This window comes from Lissotriton vulgaris, chromosome 12, assembly GCF_964263255.1.
Source record: "Lissotriton vulgaris chromosome 12, aLisVul1.2, whole genome shotgun sequence".
In the NCBI taxonomy this organism is placed as follows: domain Eukaryota; kingdom Metazoa; phylum Chordata; class Amphibia; order Caudata; family Salamandridae; genus Lissotriton; species Lissotriton vulgaris.
In genome coordinates, this window is record NC_141700.1 from 784,242,656 (window position 1) to 784,269,671 (window position 27,016).

At 44.7% G+C, this 27,016-nt stretch overlaps 1 protein-coding gene across 3 annotated transcripts in view; it reads right to left on the reverse strand.

The window, feature by feature from the left end:
* Positions 1 to 1,825: 1,825 nt before the first annotated feature.
* Positions 1,826 to 27,016, reverse strand: part of LOC147678714 (phospholipid scramblase 1-like) — an 87,535-nt gene continuing 62,344 nt past the window's right edge. For 2 of the 3 annotated variants that reach the window (XM_086946168.1, XM_086946169.1), the window contains exons 7-8: positions 12,598 to 12,726; positions 1,827 to 2,568 (exon numbers count right to left, since the gene is read on the reverse strand). In XM_086946168.1, the coding sequence (XP_086802294.1) occupies positions 2,509 to 2,568; positions 12,598 to 12,726 (189 nt within the window). In that variant the 3' untranslated portion in view covers positions 1,827 to 2,508. Of the gene's footprint in view, positions 2,569 to 12,597; positions 12,727 to 27,016 lie in introns of all 3 variants that reach the window. The other variant, XM_086946170.1, reaches the window with a different exon arrangement.

Below are 27,016 nucleotides of genomic sequence, written 5' to 3' on the forward strand. Positions count from 1 at the left end.
CCTGCGTCAGTGAGAGAAAGCCTGGTTGAGATAGCCCATGAAGGCCACATGGGTATCACCAAGACGAAGCAAAGGCTGAGAGAAAACTATTGGCGGCCAAGCATGGACCTCACCATAGAAAGGAAAATTAGGGACTGTGTTCCCTGCAGCAACAGTGACAAAGTCTTGAAGCAAATGACACCGCCAATGGTATGCAGGCCGCCACCGTCAGGACCCTGGGAGGAATTGGCACTGGACATTGTGGGTCCATTGACAGGAGAAGTGCGCACGCCGTACATTCTGGTGCTCATAGACATGTATTCTAGGTGGCCGGAGGTGAGACTAGTGAGCGAAGTCACTACGAAGGTTGTCATCGAGTTCATGCAAGAGTTATTTGTCAGAGAAGGGCTACCCAGTAGCCTACTCACCGACAACGGGGTGCAATTATGTTCCAAAGAGATGGAAGACTTCCTGGAGGGGAGAGGTATCACTCACAAACGGTGTGCTCTGTATCACCCCGAGACCAACGGCATGATCGAGCGTTTCAATAAAACCCTCAAGGAAAGCATCCAACTAGCGAAAGCCAGTGGAATAAGCTGGAAGGAATAATTATGGAGATGGGTGGAAGCATACAGGTTCACCCCGCACCAAACAACGGGAGTCACCCCTTTCGAGTTGCTCCGGGCAAGAGTACCCAACACCAAGCTATCCCCAGGATGGATGGGGTGGCACAAAGGATGGTCGGATCACTCAAAGGAAGCGAAAAGCCGGGAGAAACAAGAGGGAGCCATGATGGAAAGGAAAGAAAGGTATGACCGGCTCAAATCAACACGGGAGGCCGAGTTCAAAGTGGGAGATAACATCAAGATCAGGACACCTACTGGTAGAGCAAGTTGGTCAGGTTACAGTTGTCCAACTAAAATCACTAAACTGTTCAAGAATGCTGTGAAGACTCAAGAGGGGAAAATCTGGAACCTGGGAAGAGTAGTGAGGTTTCACCCACCCGGGCATGACTCTGATAGTGAAGGAGAGGGGAAAGGTGATGTAGGAGGGAGCAATCGAGCAAACACTAGGAAACCGTTGCCGGTCTCCCACCCTGTTGTTAGGTCTAGCAGGAGAGTGACCAGACCCTCAAGACATTTGGATCAATATGTTATGATGTGATTTTCTGCATGCTATTGTTCTTCTGTATTATTCTCATGTTTCATTCCGCAGGGGAGGGGGATGTGTGGTATCTCCCATCTTTGTTCTCCCCCGGCAGCTCCGCGTGTGATGGACCTGCTCGCGGTGACATCACTTGGAATGTCACCGCGACGAGGGTTCCAAGGCAAGCGCCGGGGAAGACTGTGTGAAGCTGACCCGTGCGGAGGCTGTGGCTGAGGTCGTCAGGTTGACACTTATTTCAATAAAGTTCGTAAGGTCATCTCACCCCAGCGAAGTGTATCTTTCTTTACCCATTTCACAGGTTTGTTTTTGTTCACAGGTTTGGTGTTTCTGGTACTTTTGTACCAGTCCCTGGACAGGCAAGTAGCCTTCCCTGTTGCATGAATTCATACGTGCATGCCATTCTTGTGTTTAATGAACCTTAGAAATGCACTGGGGCTCCGACATTCCTTTTGTTCTGACGAATGCCTGGGACCAATCTTAGCCGTTCGAATAGGGCAGAAGCATGTTGGTAAGCTGAAGGTCATAGGACCATTGTACTACTTTTTTATAGTGCCCATCCACGACATGAATAAAAGCATGGAGGAGTCATTTTTAATAATACTATTAATCCTGGTCTCAAGAAAAGAATATATATATACAAAGAGCTCCTTTGTAAACAGTCAAGCCCATGCTGGCATTTAGCAGCCAGTATGAACCCGATGGTGAAGCATGTCACTACTAGAGTTAGTGAGGGTTGTATATAAAAAGGAAAGCATTTTCCTCTTCTGTATTTCAAGACTATGTTACTTCAGCTCTGTGGTTTTACTTGTGTATGGGCAGACAGGCACTTTATTGTTCTGAAGACTATATGTATAAAGAAGCTTTTGAGTAATCTCCTACATGTCACTCAGGCACCAAGAAAAGGCATCCAATGGAAGAAAGAGGTCTTTTCCTTTGCCCTATTGGAAGATCACACAGGGAATGAGATCTATTCTCCATAAACACTTGGGGATGGAAGTATTTCACAGGAAATTAGATCTTTTCTCCATAAACACTTGAGGATAGAAGTAGGTCACAGTGGTATTGCCAGACAGTGCCCGTGCATCACCCCCAGAAGGTGATGACAAGGTGAGCCCATCCGTCCATGTTCAGAGTGGACATCTTACTCCCTCCTCCTTACGGCTTTTGTCCTTCATGCCCCACACTCATGAGACAGACCCCATTCATCTGCACTCGTGCCCAAGTGCCAGCAATGGTTGGCAGTCAGAAGGCTGGGGTCAAATAGGTGAAGTGTTGGAAGAAGTTGGCCATGGTGGGGTAGGAGCCACCAGGCCCAGTGTTCTCTGTCCTTTCTCCCTACCTCTGTGCCTGAGGGAGAGTTTACTAATCGCTGCTGCTTGCGGCTTGCAGAGCCTGTTGTCTTCGTGTATAAATCATATGATCCTTTAAGAGAGAAAGAAAACAGTGAAATTTTACTTTTTATTGTCAACTTTCATTTAAGCAATTTAAATTGGAAAATGTTCTTGCAAACTACAAGAGGTTCAGGGTTTCAATTTAGGGTTTGGTGGACAGGAAGGAACACTGTAAACCAGTGGTCCTCCTGCCTCACCAAAAATGTAGTGTCCTCACGCTATTGAGGGCGCGTTGACGGTCACTCATATTCCCCGCTCAAGTTCACCACAGGCAGAGAAAACGTTGAATGGCCCCGACATGCAGACAAAAACTCTCAGCGTCTTGTGATATTTACCCTTTGTTAAGAAAAAAACAAAATCCTACCTTGTTCTGAACAAAAAAGTTTGCAGAGAGGGTGCCTTAAGCATGGCACCCCCTCAGAAAACATTACCGTGAAGGCAGCTGCGACCACTATAGAGAGGCTCCCACCAGGCAAATGGCAATCTCCAAATATGGCTGGTGACCTTCAGCTGGGGGGGGGGGGTGGAGGTCATGACTTTCAGCTCCCCGACAGGACAAAAGCCATCAGCTAAGGCCTAAATAAGGCCATTAACAATTCAATATTGAAGTCTAGGAAAAATTGGTTTGTAAAGACACTATCCTAGCGCATGTAGAGCTGCATTCTCCTCCATCTTCCTGTTCTGAATATTTCATTGAAAATTGTGGTCTTAATTAGTTGACCCATCTGAGTACATTACACCTGCAACTCAACCATCCCTTGGTATTTGCTTAATGGACAACTTTGGAGATTTTGATAGTCTCAAATAAGCTTCAATAAGAAACTTAATTAAGGCCATTTAAAGTCTTTTTGTCAGAATTGAATTCTGCGGTTACATATTTTGTTTGGAGAGCATAGCCTGTTGGGTTAAAAGGTCTGTCTGATCCGAAGTGATGAGGTGTGAGCCTTGCATGGATTGTAATACTCACTTGACCTTGCTTAGCCTACCAACAAATTTGGTGAATTAACCCAAAACAGCACCCGGTTATCAATTAAAAAAAGTTGACTATCCACAATTTGCTGAAAGAATGTTTGCTAAAGTTTCAGATACTGAAGATGTCAAACTAAAAAGCTTTAAAATACTGCAAGAGTAATATACCCAATTGCATTGTTTAAGGAGGAAACTAACAGTGACGGATATTCCACTCGCTGAATTACAAGTGCCATAGCATACAATGCACTTGTAATACGGAGGCCGGGGTAGCGATCATGTTCCTGATGAGAGTATTTCCATCCACCAAACTTTAGATCAGGCTGAAAGTTTCCAGTCCTGAGTGTTTGTGTGCGAGCCAAACGTATTCAGTGTTTTGTAGTCTTGGTTCACTTCCATTGAACTGGACAAACAGACCTGATAGCAATGATTAGTTGGTGAAAAGTTCAGGACTGGAAACAGTGTCCGTGATGACATTGAATGAGGTGGTCGCCCTAGACACACCTGTGTTTGTTAGCAAGCAGTTCAGTGTGCATGTGACTTATTCCAGCACGAATGTTTAATCCTGTAGTCTTCTGTTTCTTGTTTTAGCTCTTTAAACTCTTTGTGCAGATACTCAACTTCCTTATTTACTTCAAAGTGACATCAGTAGTCATTTAAGGTCAGGGGCGCCAATTCACCAAAATGCAATGCTAGGGGTAGCGTAAATGACATCAGATACCCGTGGACGTCAATGACATCATAGGAAGTGACATAATAGGACCTAACATCACTGCAATTGAGTATTTGCATTCAATTGTATCACAAAGTCCCATGGATGGTGCATGGGAATTCCCATGCAACAACACATGTGTTTTGACGCAAATCCCTATCTACAAACAATGGTAGACAGGAATAAAAATAAAAATCGTACGCTTCCTCAAGGCAGGCATAATGAGGAGAATGTTTAATTTCTTCTTGTTTTTCCAAGTTTGCATGGGTGCTGTATTGTACAAGCATAGTGTTTGCACTGGAAGGGACTCCTTCCAATACAAACCTATGGTTCAGAGAAGGCACACACCCTGCCCTCTGGCACAACATTATGTGCGTTGGGACATGGCTGCCAAAAGTGTGCCAGTGCACTGGGAGGAAACAAATGCGCCATATCAGTCAGAACAACTTTATTTCGCCAACACAATGAAGGCATAAAAAAGTATACTACAGTTAAAAAAAAAAAAAAGACATTTCATAGCATTTCACAACATTACAATAACGTATGAAAAAATATAAAAATTATTACATTAAAAGCCAAGTTCAAAGTTATTTACACAATAGAATAAATTGAATCATTATTCAGAATATAATTTTAGCAGATTGAACGTTTCTTTTTTAAGGCAGATAACAAAAACGACACCAAAGAGAAACAGATAAAATTGTCGGGTAATAGTTGCAGGTAATAAAGGGCTGCACAACACTGTTTAAAGTTCATTTTTTGCATAATGGGAATAATACATCGCTTCCATTCTTCGGAATAAAATTTACAAAAAAACTAAAAATTTAAATCATTCTGAACAGATCTTCGATCACAGGGACAAAATGGGAGATCAGAGACAATATAAACATTAGGGGGGGGGGGGGGGAGCCCAACATAAGCGGAATATAATTTAATAGAAATCTCACCAGAATGTACCTGTGCTGTAGATTAGTGACAAAGGAAAGATACATTATATTTTTGTCCATTCGCATTATACTCGGAGAAGCCAAGTATGTTCTTACTGTCGACAAAATTGTGTTTTTAATTTCTCTTATCTGCCTGCTAGAAAGTAATTGCGCTTTTAGATCATTTTTAGAGATGGAACAACAAGTAGTAGGATCCAAAAAAAGACGATGTAGCCCAACTGCTTTCAATGTGGTTTTAACATAATTTAACCAAGTGATAGTACCTACCCCATCTAGTTTCAAAACATCCTTTATAATCTCTCTTGCTAAAGCAAGGGTTTCCTTTTGCCATACTGAGTGCCACATGAAGATCGAGGCCACTGCAATTTTATCTGTAATATAGGGTGCTCCCAATTCAATGTGGCACTTATAGTTGGCGCATGACTTTGGTAAAGAGAGGACCCTTTTTAAGAAGTTATCTTCAAGAATCTGTAGTTTTGAGCAATCTCTCATTTCACAGACAGCTGCTCCATAAGTGGCAGCAGCGATGGTCTTAGCTTGATACACTGTTTTAATTACATCTATAGGTTTTAAGCCAGTTTTTTTTAATAAATGTGGTTAATGCCCCAATATTCTTTTCCATCTGTGACCCTCTATTAGTAATCTTCTTTTGCCAATTAGCTTGGGGGTCAAACATTATCTCAAAGTAATTGAAACAGTCAACAGCTCCCAGTCTTCCCCCTTTAGTAATAATTTGCGGATGATTTTGCTGCTTAGTACCTGCTACTAGAATAAAATACTAAGCATAATTAACTTTCCTTTCAAGGTTATTCATAAATTTTGTATATTCCAGGACTAGGCGAAGTAATGCATTATTAGTACGGACTAAAAGCACAGCATCGTCCACATATAATAAATCGGGACCTGTGCTGAACTTATATAAGGGACATCCGTAGTGGAATCTAACAGTGCAGATTCCACGCCGTTGGTATAGAGTGCAAAAAAAAAAAAGGGACAAGCACACAGCCCTGCCTCACGCCTCTTGTAATTTTAAAAGATCTAGTGCACTCACCATCCCTTCCATAGCAAACACAAGCTGAGGCACCTGAGTACAGGTCACGGATGATATCAATAATATTCAAGTCAATTGCCATAGCCTCCATGTTTTGTTACAGCCTAGTCTGTGCCACACAGTCAAAGGCTGCAGACAGTTCCATTGAAGGCTAAATGGAGATGACCTTTTTTTGCAGCCGTGTATTTTGCTATGATTAGACTCCGGTTCAGACACTGATCCACAGTGCCTTTCCCTTTTCTAAAACGAAACTTCCATGGGATGATGATATTTTTTTCCCAGGCCCAATCCTCTAGTCTATTTAAAATTAATCAGCCCATTAGTTTTGCAGTAGAATCTATCAATATTAGATTATGCCAACGTTCTCTATTTGGGTCTCCCAGATTATCTTGTGCAGCGGCTCCAGGTCGTGCAGAATTCCGCTGCGCGTGCCATCTTTGGCCTCCGCAGGCGAGCCAGAGTGTCCGGCCTGCTACAGTCACTCCATTGGCTGCCTATCCGACAGCGGATAGTTTTTAAGGCGCTGACGTTGGCCCATAAGGCGCTCTTCGGCTCGGGAGCAAAATACCTTCAGCGCAGGCTTGCTTTTTATCGCCCTACTAGAGTTCTGCGATCGGTTTCTCTGTCTCTTGCGGTGGTCCCCCGGGTGAGGAAGGCCCGTGTTGGGGGGGGCTCCTTTAGAGTGAAGGCGCCCCAGCTTTGGAACACTCTGCCACTGGCCCTACGCAGTACTTCGAATCTGTTGTCTTTTAGGAAAAGTTTAAAAACTTGGCTTTTTACTCTTTAGTTATGTTATCTTGTTTGTCTGAAAGTCCTTCATCTGCTATGTTTCTTTTGTATGAGCTGCCAAATTAAAGCGCCGGGACACTCCGTTGGAGTAGCCGTGCGCTATAAAAATAAAGTATAACATAACATAACATAACTTCAAAGAGAATGGTCTGTAGTTTTTCGCGATCAATCGATCCCCCTTTTTATATATTGGAACAATTACAATGGTCATCCACGATGGTGGTGCAGCTGTTTGGGCAATTTTATTTAAAACATTGGTTAAAAGTGGAGCCCAAAGATCCTGGTTATCTAAGAATAAGTCAATAGGGACTCCATCCGGTCCCGGTGCCTTTGCTCGTTTACATTGTTTTAAAGCAGGTTTGGTTTCCACAAGAGTAAAAGTAGTAGCAACCTCAGCTCTTTCTAAATTTTGGGAGATAGGTTGTAAAGCTATCTTTTCTTCTGCTCCGAAAAGACCTTCAAAAAGTGTTACCCAATCTTCCTGGTCAACATTGTTGTCTATGGTCATAGCCTCCTCACCTTTTAGAAACGGAGCGTTGATCAAAGACCAAAATGCTTGTGAGCTTTTTAATGTTGCAGCCTTCTGCATATTTTCCCACCATTCTTCCTTTAAGATCTTAAGCCTGGTGGTTCTTGCTTTCTTATAAGCTTGCCGCAAGTCTTCAACTAATATTGTATTTCGGGGCTTAGACTTCAATGCTTTATGTAAACTTTTTAATGTTTTATCACAGTCAGCATCAAACCAACTGAATTTTTTGCACCGGCCATTATGGATAGCACGGGTTAAATTATTTTTAACGTCATTTAAAATTTGCTCAAAATGCGGTTGTGTAAAACTGGATCCAGACAAAGCATTATCTCTCCAAAACAGTTGGACACTAAGTTGGTCAAAAATCTCTGCGTCTACCTTTTCCCACTTTAGAACAATCCCATTCTCTCTTGCAATAACTGGATTTATAGGAAGTTTAAAGGCACAATCAACTTTCTTTACAGATTGCATAGAAAAGGTTATTACAGCATGGTCACTGAATGAGTAAAACACAGTCTTAAAGTGAAAAAAAAGTCTCTCACAGGGTCAGAGACCAACATATAGTCAAGAGTTGAGGAAGAATAATGATTTAAAAAAGTAGGTTCTAACTGATCAGTTAAATGTTCAGAAGTATTTAATAATATAAAATTATTTAATAATCTATTTAAGCTGTTGCCATAATCCGAATGACAAATATGAGAGCCTCTTTCCTCATGATCATCCTGTATTCCACAAGCTAAAACATTTATCTTATCACATGGATGAATGTTAAAATCTCCAAGCCAAATTATATTAAAGGCTTTGGTACATTTATCTTCCAAATCATTAATAGCTTTTTCCAACGTGGCCAGCACCTCTGCTTGTTTACTTTCAAATTTATTGTTATAAAAGTTAATAAGAAACCAACAATAGTCCACAGAGTATTCAATTACAATAATATGGTAAGAGGGTGACATATTAAAAAAAGACTTTACTTTAAAAGGAAAAGCATTGGAAAGTAGCGTCAACAAACCACCCTTAGCCCGACCAGCAGGTGACGGTACAGCAGGAGTATGAAAGGTGCGGTACCCATTCAGGAATATTGGATTGATCGCCCAAGTCTCTTGAAGACATACTATGTCGTTGGGTGTCAACAAGGTCAGCTAATCGGTATTAGACCTCTTGATTACAACCTGTAATATTCCAAGATATAACCGCTATAGATCCCGAGAGATTCTCTCGGGCTTGTAAAGTATTTGACAAAATTAAGCTATCTTGGTGGCTTGCAGACACCACACTAGCAATTATATGAGGAGAGGTGCACAAGGGTGATAATTTTTGTAACTCTAATACATCATCTCCACTAGGTAATATATCCGGATAATCCAGTCAGTCACAAGCAGACAGGCCTTCTAAGGCAGCAAATCTATTCTTTAAAGGAAACGGGGAGACTATTGGGGAAGAGGTTGGTTAAATGGGAAACGGATGGTCTCCAAGGAGCATTTGAACTAACAATACGTGACTGTGGTGTAGAATACACTTTATAGAAAAACCCCAATGGTAGAGCAAAGATTTCAGAGTGAAATGATGGCATATTTGGTAGAACAGATAATAGTTCACCCACTATATTATGGTTATCAAAATTTACTATGATACAATCTCCTTTAATACTTTTGGGAGCTCTTCCCACCCAAGAAACTCTCCTCGCCATAATAACATTATGGAAGGCATTGATATTTTCAGCTAAACGCTTAGATAGCCAATGCTTAGATTTAGTTATGAGCTGCTCCGTACTTTCTATCATGTTTGGTTTCAGCTCTGGAGTATTAGCCAGGACTATAACATAAGGGTAGGCAGCTGGAGCGAGATCCAATCTGGACTTGGAGTTCCCACTCATCGTACTGGGAGGCTCTAATTCCCAAGCACAACAACTGTGGGCCTCCCTCTGGGCAGGTTGTAGGTACAGATGGAATTATGTGTGGGCGATCGACTATTGACCTCACAGGTGTTTGTGACTCATCATAAAGAGTTGAGCGACCAGTATTCTGATGGTTATCTTGTACCTGTATCTGTACCTGTGTTATAGCATTATTTTTATGGACATTGGGTCTCAACATTTTGGTAGAGTCAAGGGCAGAGCCAGGAAGAACAACAGGAAGCCCTGTTGCTTGATGTAGGGCCCGGGATCCCACAGTATCAATAATTAGATTTGGCCTATCAGGCAACATAGAGGGGAATATGCCCATGTGAGAATTGGAAGTAGGAACGGCATATCTTATTAGAGGCAGCTCAGTAACATTGGTGCAACATTGCCTTGTGTCAAAGAAGCGTAAATTTGGGCCTCAATCTCACACAGTCTCACTCACTACCAGTCAGTTGACTCATTCAATTTCACAGAAAATTTCACACATATGCACGCTCTCTTGCCCACTTAAACATGCTCTCACATGCAAGCACACAGAGTATACATTTAAAACCCTTTTTACATACTGCAGCTACATATCCTAAGTGTGCTCCATTTTTATTACTCTAATAGTGAATAACAGAATGTTATTCACCATTAGTATAGTGAAAAATAGGCAGGTAAGGAATGTGGAGCCCTCATCTGTTCTTGGAACAGCTTTTTCCACTTCTGAGGGCAGGGGTCGAAAGTGGCGTGGCCAGGGGTCACAGCTGCAACCGCGGGCACTCTTAAAATGACATCCATGTTTACAAGGTGCCTGTGTGTGTGTGTGTGTGTCTGTTTACGGGAGAGGGTGTTTGTGAGGGGTGTGTGAAGTTAGGTGTGTGGGGGGGTTGTGCAAGTATGTGACCAGTAGAAGCTCCCTTATAATCAGGAGAGAGAGAGAGAGAGAGAGAGAGAGAGAGAGAGAGAGTGAGAGTGAGAGTGAGAGAAAGAGAAAGAATGCGAGAGAGAGAGAACGAGAGAGAGAACGAGAGAGGTGGAGCTCCCAACCCCACTTGTGGGCTCTCAGATTCCTTTCTGAAGGGGTAGAGCCAGCCCCTGGGTCAAGAAAAGACAGTGCTGTGGAGCCCCAGGAATGCACTGCACCTCATGATCCTCTACCTTCCATTTAGAGGCGGTCATTTTCTGATTCACCAGGAAGCTCTTCTCTGGACAGGTTAACTCAGCATCTGCAACCTCAGTTACTTGTACCCGCTCTTTCAGGGCCTCATCGATGCAGCCCAGAAGACAAAACTCTGCTCAAAGGCAGCAGACGATGGAACCCTGACAAGTGTGCTCCTTCGACCAGGATGTTCTTATCATAGAAGGTGGGCACCAGAATGGGCTTCGTGGTCACGACACAGCGACAGTGGGCGCTGTACAACCAAAGGAATTATTGCACAAAACACTACACCGGATGGGACACTATCATATTCCGATTTTCCTCCTTCAAGCTGTGAAAGCTGGTGTTCTCAAACTGCAAAGGGGATTAGAAGAGTGAGTGTTGAGGAACAGATCCTAATGGTGAAAGGCAAGTATGCGGACCTCTTCCTGTGGGCTAGAAACTGGTGTGGCTGTGATGGAACTGCCCCCTTGCCTTTATACTTGGGACATCTAAAGGCAGTCACTATCTATGGTAACCTTGGGCTAGGAAAGGTTCAAAGACAGTCTTGACATCTGCAAAGTGAACCAGCATCCCACAATTTAAGTGTCATTTTGTGGCACTGGACTCTTCGCCCTGGGTGTCACTGGGCATACTAGAGCCAAGGTAATTAGATGACCGTGTCTACCTACATTCATGACTCTGTACAGCGATCACCTTGTTATTTTGAGGGCATCCTCAACACAATAGGGGGTTTCTGAAACTAAACTAGAGCTGGGGGGGGGGCAGTTGTAATACACAAGTGATTAAAACTACAGATTCATTGTACAGATGGGTATTTACTTTGGGGTCTCTACAAATCTGTGGTCCATGACAGACTCTGCAATATAAGGTAATCATTGAGCTAAAGACCATCCTTCTGCCATGTATGGATTTTTGGCTCTTCATGAAGAATGAAAGTACACCGGAAACAACAAAACTGTAATACTATATGACAACAAGCATGGCGGCGCACAATTCGAAAACCTTGTGCTGAATGGCGAAAGAATTGAGAACATCTGTCTACATGCTCGGCGAACTCAACTGAGATGCAAAAGATGGGTAAATTTTCAACGTGTGGGCAGATCCATGACACAAAGATTGGGAACCGAAGACTGAGCATGTGCTGCTCCGGTTATGTGTTGTCAATATAGGAGGGTAGTATATGGGGAGGGCCCTGTAATCTTTCGGGGTGGATTACTCACTCGATGTAGGGATAGATTTTTAGTGAAAGATAATTGATAGATTTTTACTGGCAAAAGAAAATCTCCTCAAACTAAAAATGGTGATGAGGAGTGCTTGCAATTAGTCTCACATTGGTAACTGCTCGAGGTAGAATCCCAACCCATCATTATTTTGCTCACTATGCCACCTCAATTTAAACACAGCCAAATTGCAAATCAGCCATGACCCTGTTCCTTGTGGGATCAGTGCAGCCCGATGTATCAAGCCAGGTACTCACTGAACCAGACCACAAGCATCCTGGGATCGGTGTCACCCCGATAAATGCCACTGGAACCAAGCTATATCTGGTTGATGAGTTTTTATCAGAGCAAAACCAGCCCTAGGTTGTGTTCCAGTTTGGTGAGGACCTGGCTTGGTAGTTCAGGCTGGACTTTTCTCATGAGGAGCAGGGTTAAGGCTGATTTGCATATGGCTGGATCAAGGCTAATTTGCATATGGCTGGGTCAAGGCTAATTTGCATATGGCTGGGTCAAGGCTAATTTGCATATTGCTGGGTCAAGGCTAATTTGCATATGGCTGGGCCAAGGCTAATTTGCATATGGCTGGGTCAAGGCTAATTTACATATGGCTGGGTCAAAGCTAATTTGCCTACGGCTGGGTCCAAACTGAGGATGCTTGATGAGCAAAAGAACGATGGGTTGGGATGCAACCCTGATTGATCGGCAGTGGTTAGATGAATTGTAAGCCTTCCTCCCATCACCTTTTGAGCGTTTTATGTTAAAAGAAAATATGTTCACATTCGAAAATACTCACCAAAAAGAAACAGGATCCAATGAGAACAGCCTTTAACTTCACGTCCAGGTCAATTGGAAACTGGACAGAAAAGAGCCCACTGTTGCGACGAATCAAACCGACGGTCTGCGTTTCATCGTTGGACTTCACCTGTTGAGACACATGGTAGAGGCAAGGTACTGAAAGAAAACTTTGCATCCTTCACCCATGAGTCACCCTGTTCATTTCCATCATGTCTCATTCTATACTGAACTCTATGCCTCTCTATTCAAAGCCTGACTGCCATGTTCCACACCCACCAGCTCCAACTGAGATCCACCAACATTTCTATTTTAATAAATCTAGAAAGTAGCAGAAGAGAAAAACATTATTTAGAGAAACAGGCTTTGTAAGTGCTGCTTTATCAGCAACAGCCACGGTTGTCAAGAGGTTCAGCAATCAAAGACCGGTTTGTTGAACATCTGGGAAGACGTCTGCTCTCGACTTAGAAAGTGACTTTTAGAGTAAGACCCACATGAGATTGTGTTATTGTGCAGATATCTTGCAAGGAGCAAGAGAAGCAAATCAGTGGGCATCCTTTATTCAAAATGTGTACAGTGATTTTAAGCATGGAAATTGGAGGATTTTCCATTACCAATGAACTGTAAATGAGTCCCCTGGTTTTTGCATTTAGTAGAAAGGAAGTTTTCTATGTTTTATTGCAACTCACAGCATTTGAAAGCCTTAGTCACTTCCACCTCTTGTGTTACCCCTCACACTCAGCTGCCTCATCTCTCTCTCCCTCCCTCCACCAATCCTATTCTAGTTTTGCAAAGTTTGTTGAAGCCCCTGGGTGGTGTGCAGACAGGGGTCTGTCTCTCTCCCTCTCCCTCCCTCCCTCCTACAAATGCTATATTCTTGTTCTAGTTTGCACAGTTCTTGTTGTAGCCTCTGTAGACAGGGGTGGGTCTCTCCCTCTCCCTCCTTCCCTGCTCCCAAACCTCTATTCTTCTTCTAGTTTGCACAGTTCTTGTTGTAGCCTCTGTGTGGTGTGTAGACAGGGGTGTGTCTCTCCCTCCCCCTCCCTTCTACCAATGCTCTATTCTTGCTCTAGTTTTGCACAGTTCTTGTTGTAGCCTCTTTGTGGTGTGTCCACAGGGGTGTGTCTCTCCCTCTCCCTCCCTTCTACCAATGCTCTATTCTTGGTCTGGTTTTGCACAGTTCTTGTTGTAGTCCCTGGGTGGTGTGCAGACAGGGGTCTGTCTCTCTCCCTCTCCCTCCCTCCCTCCTCCCAATCCTCTATTCTTCTTCTAGTTTGCACAGTTCATGTTGTAGCCTCTGTGTGGTGTGCATACAGGTGTGTGTCTCTCTCCCTCTCTCCCTCCCTCACACCAATGCTCTATTCTTGTTCTGGCTTTGTACAGTTCTTGTTGGAGCCCCTGGGTGGTGTGCATACAGGTGTGTGTCTCTCTCCATCTCTCCCTCCCTCACACCAACCCTCTATTCTTGTTCTGGCTTTGTACAGTTCTTGTTGGAGCCCCTGTGTGGTGTGCAGACTGGGGTTCTGTACCAGGAAGTGCTTAGAAGGATTAGACTGTACCTGGCCTGTGTCCTGGCTTTACATTGTTCTGAGCATGCTTTGAACCACATTCCTGATTGTTAGGTCTTCAGTGGACTATAATTGATTGACTTTGTGATTTACGTAAGAGTGGACAGTATAGATGCTTTCGCCACGAAACATTCTATGGTCAGTCAGAGGCAAGGGTACTTGTGACGTCATTACTGAATGATGGGGTGATTCAGACTGATTAAAGGGGTGGAAGGGGCAGTTTGGGTTTGGCTGAAGACTGGCAAAGAGTTGTGCTCAATCATGTCTCCTGATGAACCTTAGGTTATGAATCCCCTTCCCAGGTCCCCCCTTAACTTTAAGGGGTAAAAGGTCTGAGAGACTGACTCAAGTTCATTGCAGACGAATGTTCTTATTAATGTGAACCAGACAACTGTTCTATATTTATGACCAGACCTCTGACAAGTCACGGTTTCAAAGTAAACTCTCGGACTAACCTTTATTCATTATCCTTCTCAGTCAGAAGGGGTGATCTTTTGTTTAAAGGTTACACATTTTAAAATAATATTGTTGGATAAAGTTTTATATTTCTACAATGAATTAAAACACTTCTTTGTGATAGCATGTAAATCTTGTGTATGGAATAGCATTTGAATTTGAGCATGCACTACCAGAGAAGAAACATTATAAAACCATGCATAAAAACCCTTTTTTGGGTGGAAGGACTTTTTCTATGCGGTCATGTTTTTATAAAATGTAAACATTCTATGTGTGCCCCGGTAGGTTGTACCTGAATATGCCTAGGACCTCATAAAAAGAAGCTTAAATTGTGGTTTTGGCATTGCCGATCCTAGGTACATTGAACATAAATAATGAATATATTTGATAGAGAAATTAAGTAAAAAAGTTATAGTACTCTTGCATAAAGTAATGTATTCCAAGTGTATCAAGGGGTTGTTGAAACCTTTCCAGTGGCAGCTGTTGAGGGTCATTATTGTCATTTCTACCAGCCTGGACTCAATGTCTTACCAGATATACGGAGGTATGACATTTCACACGCGTTCAAGGAAACTCTAATGAGTTGGAACATACTGCGATGTGTGGACGAGATCAGCAATGGAAATAGAATGAATGTGTGCAAGTGGTACCTAAAAATGTCAAGATTTCTAGGTAGTCAAGGATTTTTTAAAGATCAAGGGACAGCATTTCAGTTAAGGATTATAAGGGCACAGGGCAAATAGGGAACGCTAAGCAGTAAAGTTGCTTGTAAGAGTTGTGGGAAAAACTAGATATTCTGACACAATGAAATGTTGTCTGAGAGATAATGAAGATATATGGAAGTGCTGGAGGATTATAAAGATACTGTATTACAGACAAATGTTAGAGATAAAGACAGCCTGCTGGATAGAATAGTGGTTGAATGTGATGTTGCAGAAAAATTAGTTGATTCTAGAGGTAAATCAGACTATATCTTCTAATTATATCTTTGTAAAACACTTTATGAAAAATGAAAGGATATTGAGGAAATCTCATTAGCACAGTGGTTATGCAGGAGAGCATTCCAAAACAAGAGGAAATGTTGATGCATGCATAGCGTTTAAAGGAATATTTGCAGTGGGCAAACTTCACATATCTAGTAAAGGTGACTATATTCTTTTAGCCTCATCAAAAAACAATAGGCATGAAGCTTGAGCCCAGTGTCAATCCAACTGTGTAGAGGGGGAGGTCAACAAAGAAAATGTGGAGTTTAATTCAATTGAAGGAAATGCTAATAAGTGTTAAAGGGGCTATTTCTGAGGAACTGGATGAGTTATGCAAGATCCAGATGACAGAACCAGGTGAAGCAACAGAATGGTTAGCCCCACTGGTAATTGCAAAAACACCTGGAGAGACATTAGGCTACGCCTACACTTGAGGGATAGTAACAAATGCATGATTAAGATAAATATTCTTTACCCAGTATGGAAGAGATGGTGATGCTTGTACATGATGTCAAATATTTAAAACCTTAGATTTAGCCTCTGCATACCACCATCTCAAAGGGATGAAGAATCAACTGATTTTATACTCAAGCGTTAGCTTTCTCAATGCGAATGGTTGCGAGCTGCCGTGCCCGCCTACGTTGATGAATTGCGCGAGGTGATGCAAATTCTCACCTGCGCTCACCAAACTAACATTGGTGAACTGCACGCAAGGTAAAACTCCGCAACAAGGGGGTTGGCGGAGTTTTGCAGGAACTCTGTGTTGCAAGCAAAACGCAGAAAGGGCAAAACTCCACAAACTCCGCCTGCGGAGTGGAATTACTCAACCACCCCTCTTTTTTTTTTCAAATTTTTGGGAACAGCAGAAATTTACACAAAACATGTGCTGAATGTTGGGAGTAAGACTCAAGGCCAGATTACATTTATAGGTGCTATTTAGCGTACCTGATAAATAATACCATGAGGTACGTTATTTATGGAGTGCGATAAATAACACCTATTATGAGTTATTGGGGAATACGTGGGTTTTTGTGTTTAATGCAGCAAAAATGCGCATGGTATTAACTGCACCAGATAATTACGAAATGCGTTAAATACCTTTTAACTCGTAATTCTGACCCATGCGTAAACAGGGTTTTGCGCACCAGCCTGAAAATAACAAGCAACTCATAATCAGGCCCTATGTATTTAGGAAATATGGTAAAGGAAAACACTAAACACAAGGTTTAGCTGATACGCATGACCAAGAATTTGTGGAGATTCAAATGTATTCGAGTAATGCACACAGTGTGTAGCACTTTTATTCTAGAAATGTATCTATGATTACAACTGATGGGTACAGTAAAGCTTTAGAAGCAGTGCCAATGCAAAATTTCTTGGAAGAGGTTAAAATAACTATATTTGCCCCAAGGACTTTGAAAATGACTAAGAAAAAAATACTCTGTGATCTAAAAGGAGATTAGAAACTGTTTGAGTAATACTAAAGTTCAAGTTGTGTGTGGGGCACAAGATACACTATTAAGCCAGACCACAAGCTGTTGAAAGAATATTTCACTAAAAAGGGTTCTGACTCGGTTTTCTGGTTGCCAATGGAAATGAGTCGTAACATCACAGGAGCATACAAAGCTGTAGATTGTTTGACACCTTTGGTTAATGTTGGAGAGGAGACTGAAGATGGAATGGGTGAATAAGAGATGTAAAAGAATTTAGGAAAGGCAATGTGGTCATACAGGGAGTCACAAAGAGTAAAAAGAAAACTGTTGGGATAGGTACATATGGGGCATTGGGGTGTCAATAGGATAAATGGAAGATTGAAGAGCGATCTTTAGTGGCCTGGTTTGGCCTTGGATATGTAATGATTTGTATGTAATTGTTCAAAGTGGTGTAAGAGTAGTAGTATGTGAAAAAGTAAGAATTCCAACCATAATTTTTATTTAATTGCATTGTGCATCAAGACACGAAGTTGCATTTGACATTGCGGATCTTGTGAATGGCATGAACACCAAAAGCATACTCTGATTTCTTAATGAATTTGTTTAGAGAGGGGAGCTTCCCTGCTTCCATTTGGACCAATGTTAGTAATTAACATGCAATAAAATGAAGACATTGTTCAAAAGAGAAATTACTCAGACGACATGTGCATTATGTGACCCAGAAACCAATGGACTGGTTGAAATATTGAACAGGATGATCATGGAATGTATTCACATTGCTCAGGGTTGTATGAAGAAGTGTAGGGAAGGATTACAAGAAAGAATATTGGTATATATACTCCACATTCGACAACAAGGAATTGTCCAAGGGAAGGAAACCTAATACGAGTGTTTGTCCAGAGGGAATGAAATTAAACTAACAGTTAATAAGTATTAGTTTCAGAAAAGACCAGAGGAATAAAAAAGCGATTTTGCAGGAAAGAGAGAAAAAAAGGTTTGATATGAAAAAAGCGATGAATACAATCAAAATTATGATGGAAGACATGTCAAATGTGAACACATCAGAGAGTAGGAAACAGTAGTCTATATTCTCAAAGCAGCTTAAACTAATTAAGCTTTTTAATAATGCAATAAACACATGGTCTGGTTGCATTTGGGGCTTAAATAGTCAAAAGATGTAAAGTTCCAAGATATAGGAGTAAATCTGCAGGAGCAAGAGAGTCCTCAGAGGATCTGAAGAGTCATTAAAAGGGAATTGGAAAAAAGAAGAGTTCTTACAGAATAACATAAGTAGGGATGTAAGTTGTATTACCATCGCGACTATGTTTTCAATTATCATTGTAGTGATGCAATTTTAGTGTCTGTTCCATTTCTTGTTTATGGTGTGGATCGGTATTCCTCATCTTTCCTTAATGTTGCAATATTTATTTATTTTGCAGACTTTAAAGAGTGCTATTTGTAAAAGAAAAGATATATGTACCACAGAGGCTCAATTGTTATGCAAGGTCATAGCAACAAGGTTCTGTTATGACAGAGGCTTGTAGTGAGTGATCTTAAAATGCCTGTTACTGCTGACTGCAGAGAATTGTGGAAAGAGATTTGCATCCTGCAATAAACCTTTACCTTATTGGTGAATGCTCACATGGTCTTTCCCATTTTCTTCCATTTCTTTCCTCGACTTAGCCTCTTCCATGGATTTCTCAGAGAGGCAATTTAGAATGTTGGTTTTTTGTCAGATTGTGACCTGCGGGACTGGTAATTGGAGGGGTTTATCTACGAGTCTCAATAAAGTTTTACTTACCTTCCGGCTTATTCATTTACTTCATTTTGGTGATGATCAAGGGATGCTGTGGCAGGGACAGCGTGACGCCTCCACCCTGTTGAAGTACATCTTGCCAGTCTTCGGAGTTCTTCCTGCGGAACCATTTGCGTGCTCACGCCCTTCATTGCAATGGATGGCAGTCGGTCGTGGTGTTTCCCAGGTGTGGGGGAATTATCAGTTGTGAACTCCCTGGCGCTTTTCCACTGTCAGGTTGGACTCAGACTCTATCATCGCTCCAGCGGAGTCTATTTGCGTGGGCCTCTGCTTTGAGGGACTCTCATAGTGTGCCTTTCTCAGAGTGCAGTCCTCACCTTTACCCTCCTGTTTCGGGATGAGGGTTATCGGTCTCCAGACTGTTCAGTGGTGTGTGTGCCCTTCCAGCACTCAGGTTTGACAGCCTGCAATCTGCCTCAAGCCTGTTCTTAGTCTGCTTCGAGGGAATTCTGAGGGACACTGCAGCGTCAGCCTGCTAGTAGGGTGTCTCCATTGCAGACTTTTCTGGCTTAGCCTCCCTTTGCCTCTGTCGGCTGTTTGGGTTTCCAGGAAGGAAGGTGTATCAGGACATAACAGGAAGAGATGTTGACGAAGAGTGAAAGGGGGAGGAAGTAGGGGTAGATGCATATGATTAAACATTAAGAAAATTGAAGACATACTATAGGGGAAAAAATAAAATGTTTTAGCGAGGCATACGTTTTTGGAAAGGGCCCAAGGGAAAGATGAGAGAGTATCAGAGTATGTAGCAGTTTTAAGGGGAATGTCAGCTACCTGTAAATGTGGCACCCTTACGGATTCCCTTATAAGTAACTGCGGGCGGAGAGCTCCGCTCCGCCCACGGAGTCTGCAGAGATTTGCCTACTCTGCATTCCACGGAGAAAGCAAATATCTGCACACCCCGGAGAGGAGTGGACCAGCCCCCGCCTCCACCCCCCCCTATTTATACTGAATTAAAACTACATTAAAAATAAATTATTAAATATTTAGCTGCCGTCCTCCTCTTTATCGATGTCTCAGTGTAATCTGCGCATGTGCATTTCTCGCAAGGAATGTGCATGCACGGGTGTGCGCGCATGCGCATAACACCGTGAGACAGCGATGAAGAGGCGGACGGCAGCCCGGGAATGCCGCAGTCAAGGTAAGTCTTTATTCTTTTACTTTACTTTTAATGTCGTAATAGGGGGATGGAGGTGGGTGGCAGAGCGGAGTGGAGTTCCAGAGTTGGTCACCAACTCCGTGGACCTCCGCGAAGTCCCACTCTGCCAGCTCCACCCAGGGTTAACTTATAATGGACCAGATTGTCAGATGCACTAATGATCAAAAAATACAGGACGAACGGCTTACCAGAAACCCTGATTTAATTGAAGCCATCAGTATTGCCTAAGGTATAGAACATACAACATTATGCATCAGGGAGATGAAAAAGGTGTCAGTGTTGGACAAAGAGAGAGGAGGTTAAAATCCTGGTTAGTGAAGATGCGGTGTGAAAGATCAGTGAAAGCAAAAAGAAAGTTCATCGCAATAAGCAGGAAAATGCTTGCTGCTACAGGTGTGGTAACGATAATCATTTGGCGAATAATTTGAGGTGCCCAGCGAGAAATGTGGTATGCAGGAAATGTAATAAAAGGGGCCATTTCGCCAAGGTACACAAAACAGCAAATGAAAAAGTACATGATAAATGGTCCTGCCCCAAAGTGGAAGTGAAAGAACCTGTACAATACCCCACTTGCAAAATAACTCTTGAAGGGGTCAGTATCCAGGTGTTTGCTGCCTCGTGCTCACCGGGTATACACTTATAGAAGAAAAACAGTTTGAAAAAATGTTTGGCACACAATCTTGTAGTGGAGGCTGCAGACATCCATCCTGGTGGGTACAACAGGGAACCTATTCCTTTAGTGGACATGGTAAGAATGAGAATATACTTCAAGGGAAGACACACGGTAGGAAAGGTATACATCACAAAGGCAGGTTTTAGTTTATTGGGGTGGAAACACCAAAAGGAACCTGGCATCACTCTCGATCCCAAAAACATTCATCAAGTGCTACTAGTTGAACCACCAGAGGTAGACGGCATCACCACCAAGGAATTCCCGGATGTATTTACCGAGCAGTTGGGAAGATTAAACAAATATGTTCATCAGATCACCCTCAAAGAGGGAGCTGTCCCTGCGGTTCACAAAATCAGATCCGTTCCCCTCCTTATGAAAGAACCTTTAAAGGCTGAGTTGTACAAACTGTAACAACAAGAGATGATAAAGAAAATTGAGAGCTCAGAGTGGTTGGCACCCATTGTTCTTACCACCAAGGACAATAGAAAAAAAAGCGTATATGTGTAGACTTAAGGGACCTCAACACCAATATCTGGGTGGACAGGCATCCCTTACCGAGGACACATGAGATGCTGTGTACCATACAGGGCGCTAAGTACTTAAGTATCTTGGACTTATCATTGGCATACCACCAGATCACTTAACATCCAGACTCCCAAATGTTGACTGCATTCACCACTCCGTTTGGCAACTTAACATTATTGAGAATGCCAATAGGACTTTCAACAGCTGCCTCTGCATTCCAAAGATTAATGGAGAACATATTGAGAGTGTGTGTTAATACCTTATGCTTTCAAGATGATATACTTATATATGGGTCCAGTGAAAGTGAGCACAATTACAATCTTAGAAATCTTTTGAGCAAATTAAAGGAAACCGGTTTTACTACCAAGGAAAGCAAGTGAAAGCTGGGGGTAACTTCAGTGGACTATTTAGGTCATTTCAGAGGAGGGAATATAAGCCAGAGCAGATTTGGTTGAAGCGGTACGCAGAGCCCCCAAACCCACATCCAAAGACGAGATAAAGTCCTTCTTGGGACTGGCTGAATATATGGCCAAGTACATAAAGAATTTGTCTGTCCTCACCCAACCACTCATGAACTTATTTAAGAAAGGATCAGTGTTTGAATGGGAGAGGGAGCATGATGCTGCGTTTGAGGGGATAAATAGTTCTATTGCTAATGCACCCCACATTGGTAGTTTCAGTGTAGAAAGGGAAACATTTCTTATCACAGATGCCAGCAACAAGGGTATAGGAGCCACCCTGTTGCAAAGAATAGCCAACCAAGAGAGAATTGTAGCATTTGCCTCCAGGACACTTTCTGGTGATTAAGCCAATTACTCAACAGTAGAGAAGGAGGGACTGGCATGTTACTGGGCCATCACCCACTTTAAATGTTACTTGTAGGGTTTACCGTTTGAGCTAAGAACTGATCATTAACCCTTACTATCTGTTTGCAAAAAAAGAAAAAGAAATGGTCAACACCACGCCCAGCATAGCCAAGTGGGTCCTGGGGCTCCAAACCTTCAATTTCGGAATAACATATGTGCTGGGCAGCAACAACAGTGCTGCAGATTACTTGTTTAGGGCCCCGTGGCCAAGGAGGAGGGTTGTGAGGTCATGGAGGATGCCATTTTGGAGGTTAGAGTACCAGCAGTGAAACAGAGTCAGTGGGAGTCAAGTACAGAACAAGATTCTCAAGGCCGTTAAGGTGTTTATGGCCAATGGAAGGCCTCACAGATGCAGGGATCTACCAGAGGAACTACAGTGCTTCTGGAATGTAAGGGATGAATAATCCATTAAAGAGGATTTTGTGTTGAAGTCCGGTAAAATTGTCCCACCTGAAGGCCTGAGGGACCAGATATTTGATTTGGCTCATGAGGGGCATTTGGGGAGGAGTCTCTGTAAGGCTAAACTCCGATCTGATTACTGGTTCCCCCTCATGGATCACCGCATGGAAGAAAAGGTTAGAGACTGTCTGGCATGTAGTCTTGGTGACAAAACTAAATGTCTCAGGCGTTGCCCCCTCATCCCCATAGAAGTAGCTATATTCTGTGGAACAAATTGGGGCTGGACATTGCGGGACCTCTTCCGGCCATGGGCCCCCAGGGCAAGTACCTTATTGACTATTTCTCACAGTGGACATCACCCAAATTTGTCAGCATTGTCAATATTAAGACCCTCACTGATTTCTTAGGGGAGGTATTCTCCAGGGAGGGTATCCCTGATACTCTCATCACGGACAATGGGGTCCAATTCGTGTCTAAAGAAATGAGACTTTCTAAAAGATCTTTCCAACTGATGTGCGTATGGCTTTGTATTGCCCCAAGGCCAATGACAAAGTTGAAAGGGCTAATAGAATGCTGAAAAAGTCTATTCAGTTACCTCTGACCTCAGGGAAACCCATAGAGAGCACTGTGAGACATGTTATGCTCTTACCACCCTACCCCCAATGCCACCACTGGAATGTCTCCATTTGAAATGTTGAGGGGGCTAAAGGCAGGATCCAAGCTTTCTCCCAGTTGGTTGTTCAAGAACAAGATGATTACCTTTGACCCAGAGGAAGTAGGAGAAAGGGTGGTGAGACAACAAAAGGTATACAAAGACACGACAGGAAGTGGGGCACCAGAAGCAAAGCCTGGAGAACAGGGCAGTGGGTTCTTATAAGGAAGTCCCAGGTGACAAGCAGCAAGGGTGACAAAGTCTATGAATCAGAAAAGATAAAAGCATGTCACTAACAATGTAGTCGTTCTGGAAAATAGTAAAATGTGGAGCATGGATTGAATTAGTGAATGCCCCCCAAATCTGATTCTCTGTGAGGGGAAGGAGGAACTGGTGGGAAGTAAGTGTGGTACTGGTCTTTAGAAAAGGGTCTGCAGAACTGTGTGTCCCCCAAGGTGGCAGAAAGCTTTCGTAATGACCTAGTTGCAATGGTTTCTGGATTGCTAGCTTTTGCTTATATTTCTTTTGTGCTTTCTGTTCCCTTCAATCAATCAAGTAATTTGTAAAGCGCGCTACCTACCTGCCAGGGTCTCAAGGCGCTGGGGAGGTTAGGGGGGGGGGGGCTGCAGTCAGTGGTCGAAGAGCCAGGTCTTGAGCAGGCTTCTGAATGTCGAGAGGTCTGTAGTCTGTCGTAGGTGGAGGGGGAGGGCGTTCCAGGTCTTGGCGGCGCAGTGGGAGAAGGATCTGCCCCCGGAGGTGGTTCTGTGGATGTGTGGGACGGCAGCCAGGGAAAGGTCGGCGGAGCGGAGTTTCCTGTTGGGTGCGTAGAAGGAGAGTCTGCTGTTGAGGTAGGCTGGGCCGGTCTTGTGGAGTGCTTTGTGTGCGTGGATCATGAGTTTGAAGATGATTCTTATGTCGATGGGGAGTCAATGCAGGTCTCTCAGGTGGGGGGTGATGTGGTCTCTGTGAGGGATGTCTAGGACCAGGCGTGCGGAGGCGTTCTGGATTCTTTGGAGTCTGCTGATGAGGTTGGCCGGGGCTCCGGCGTAGAGGGCGTTTCTGTAGTCGAGTCGACTGCTGATGAGGTCGTGGGTGACTGTTTTCCGAGTGTTCGTTGCGATCCATCTGTAGATTTTGCGGAGCAAACGGAGGGTGCGGAAGCATGAGGAGGAGACTGCGTTGGCTTTGTTGGTCATGCGGAGAGTGGAGTCGAGGATGATCCCTTGGTTGCGTGCATGGTTGGTCGGTGTCGGGGGGGGGGGGTTCCTAGGGAAGGAGGCCACCAGGAATCGTCCCACGCCGATGGGTTGGGCCCAAGGATGAGGATCTCCGTCTTGTCCGAGTTCAGCTTGAGACGGCTTGCCTCCATCCAGTAGGCGACGGCGTTCATCCCCTGGTGCAGGTTGGATTTGGCGATGAGGGGGTCCTTGGTGAGGGAGAGGATCAGCTGGGTGTTGTCGGCGTAGGAGATTATGTTGAGGTCGTGTAGTCTGGCGATACGGGCGAGGAGGCCAATGTAGACGTTGAACAGCGTCGGGCTGAGGGAAGATCCCTGAGGGACGCCGCAGATGGTTTTGGTGGTTCCGGATTGGAACAGGGGAGGAGGACTCTCTGGGTTCTGTCAGTGAGGAAGGAGGTGGTCCAGTCCATGGCTTTGTCTCGGATCCCTGCGTCGTAGAGGCATGTGCGGAGAGTGTGGTGGCAGACGGTGTCGAAAGCGGCGGAGAGGTCCAGGAGAATGAGGGCTGCTGTCTCGCCGTTGTCGAGGAGGACTCTGATGTCGTCTGTGGCGGGGATGAAGGCGGTGGTTGCTGCGAAAGCCAGACTGGGAGGGGTCCAAGATGTTGTTGTCTTCTAGGTAGCGGGTGAGCTGGGTGTTGACGGTCTTTTCAATGACTTTTGCTGGGAACGGAAGCAGGGAGATGGGCCGGAGGTTCTTGAGGTCGCTCGGGTCCGCCTTGGGTTTGTTCAGGAGGGCGTTGATCTCGGCGTGCTTCCAGCTCTCAGGGAAAGTGGCGGTTTCGAAGGAGAGGTTGATGATGTTGTGCAGGTGGGGTGCAATGTGGTTTTTGGCTTTGTTGGCGATGTGGTGGGTGAGAGGGTTCGAAGGGGGGCCTAAGTGGATGGTGCTCATGGTCTTGATAATGTCTTCGGTGCTCACGTTGGTCCATGTGGTCAGAAGGTCGTGATCGGTGGGGTTGGGTGTGCTTGACGTGGTGGGGTGCATTGGATTGATCTGAGTGTTGAAGCTGTTGTGGATGTCAGTGATCTTGTGGTGGAAGAAGGTGGCTAGGGTGTCGCACAGAGCTTGCGATGGCGGGATGTCGTTGGTGCAGGAGCTGGGATTGGAGAATTCTTTCACGATGTTGAAGAGCTCTTTGCTGTTGTGAGCGTTGTTGTTGAGGCGGTCTGTGAATGAGGCTCTTTTGGTTGTTCTGATGAGGTGGTGATGGTTGCGGATGGCGTCTTTGTGGGCTGCGTGGTTGGCGGGTGTTCTGTCGCTGAGCCAGATGTTTTTGAATTTCCGGCAGGTGCGCTTGGAGGCCAGGAGCTCCGGAGTGAACCAGCTGGCTCTCTGGTTGGTGTCTCTGTCGGCGGGTAGTAGTAAAGGTGCTGCGATGTTGGCGCAATTTTCCATCCAGAGTCTGAGGGTGCTGGCCCCCTCCTCTGGGTCGGTGGGGCTGGTCCGAGGGTCGATTGCGAGGGGAGCTTCCAGCAGGTTCTTGGTTACTTTGCCCCAGCGATGGCGGGGGATCTGTGGGGTGCGGTGGTGGGTGACGGGTTTCTGGAAGGTGAAGTGGATGCAGTGGTGGTCAGTCCAGGTGAGCTCCGAGTTGTGGCCGAAGGTGACGTGGGGGCTGGAGGAGAAGATGGCATCGAGCCTGTGGCCTGCGATGTGGGTCGGAGTTATGACGATCTGTTTCAGTCCGAGGGTGGCGAGGTTGTCGACCAGGGTGGAGGAGTTGCTGTCGTTGATGTTTTCCAGATGGAAGTTCAGGTCGCCGAGCAGGATGTAGTTGGTGGAGGTCAGTACGTGCGTGCTGATGAAGTCTGCGATGGAGTTACCGAATTGGGGGCGTGGGCCCGGCGGTCTGTAGATGAGGGTGCCTCTGAGGGTGATCTTGGGGTCTGAGTGGATCTTGATGTGCATGTGTTCGGCGGTGGTGAGGGTGTTGTCGGTGTTCGTGGAGACCTTGATGGTGTTCTTGTGTATGATGGCAATTCCTCCACCGACTCCGTTGGCGCGGTCTCTTCGGGAGATCTTGTACCCGTCGGGAATGGCCATTGCGATGTCAAGGGCGGAGGTTTCATTCAGCCAGGTCTCGGTCAGGAAGGCGACGTCTGGTGCTGTGGTGGTGAGTAGGTCCCAGAGCTCGACGGCGTGTTTACGTGTGGAGCGGGTGTTGAGCAGGATGCATTGTAGTCAGTCGGATCCCGTTGCTGTCGGGGCTTTGGTGTCATTGGTGCAGGTGAAGGTGCAGTTTTGGCAGGTGAAAGGGCCGTGGGTGCCCTTGGGGGTGGCTTTGTAGCAGTTGGAGGGCCGTCCTAGGTTGAGTGCGATGAGGGTGTTGGCGTCGTAGCGGAGTCTTGCTTCGTCTCTGGTGCAGGGACCAGGGGTTCTGGCACTGGGCGCGGTCCAGGCCCTGACGGGCGCAGACGGGCTTGCATTAGGCGTGCCTTCGGCACGCGGCCGCCATATAAGGGGCAGGTGGGGAGGGCGGGTCAGCTGGGAGGCGGGAAGGTGGCAGCGAATGGGCACGGGGGCGGGCCGCCTGGAGGGCAGCGGCGGGAAGGGAGAAAAACGACAGGGGAAAACGGGAGGAAACAGTAAGGGGAGAGCGAGCTCAGAAGCAGGCAGGCCCGTTCGGAGAGGCTGCAGGGAGGCTGGCAGT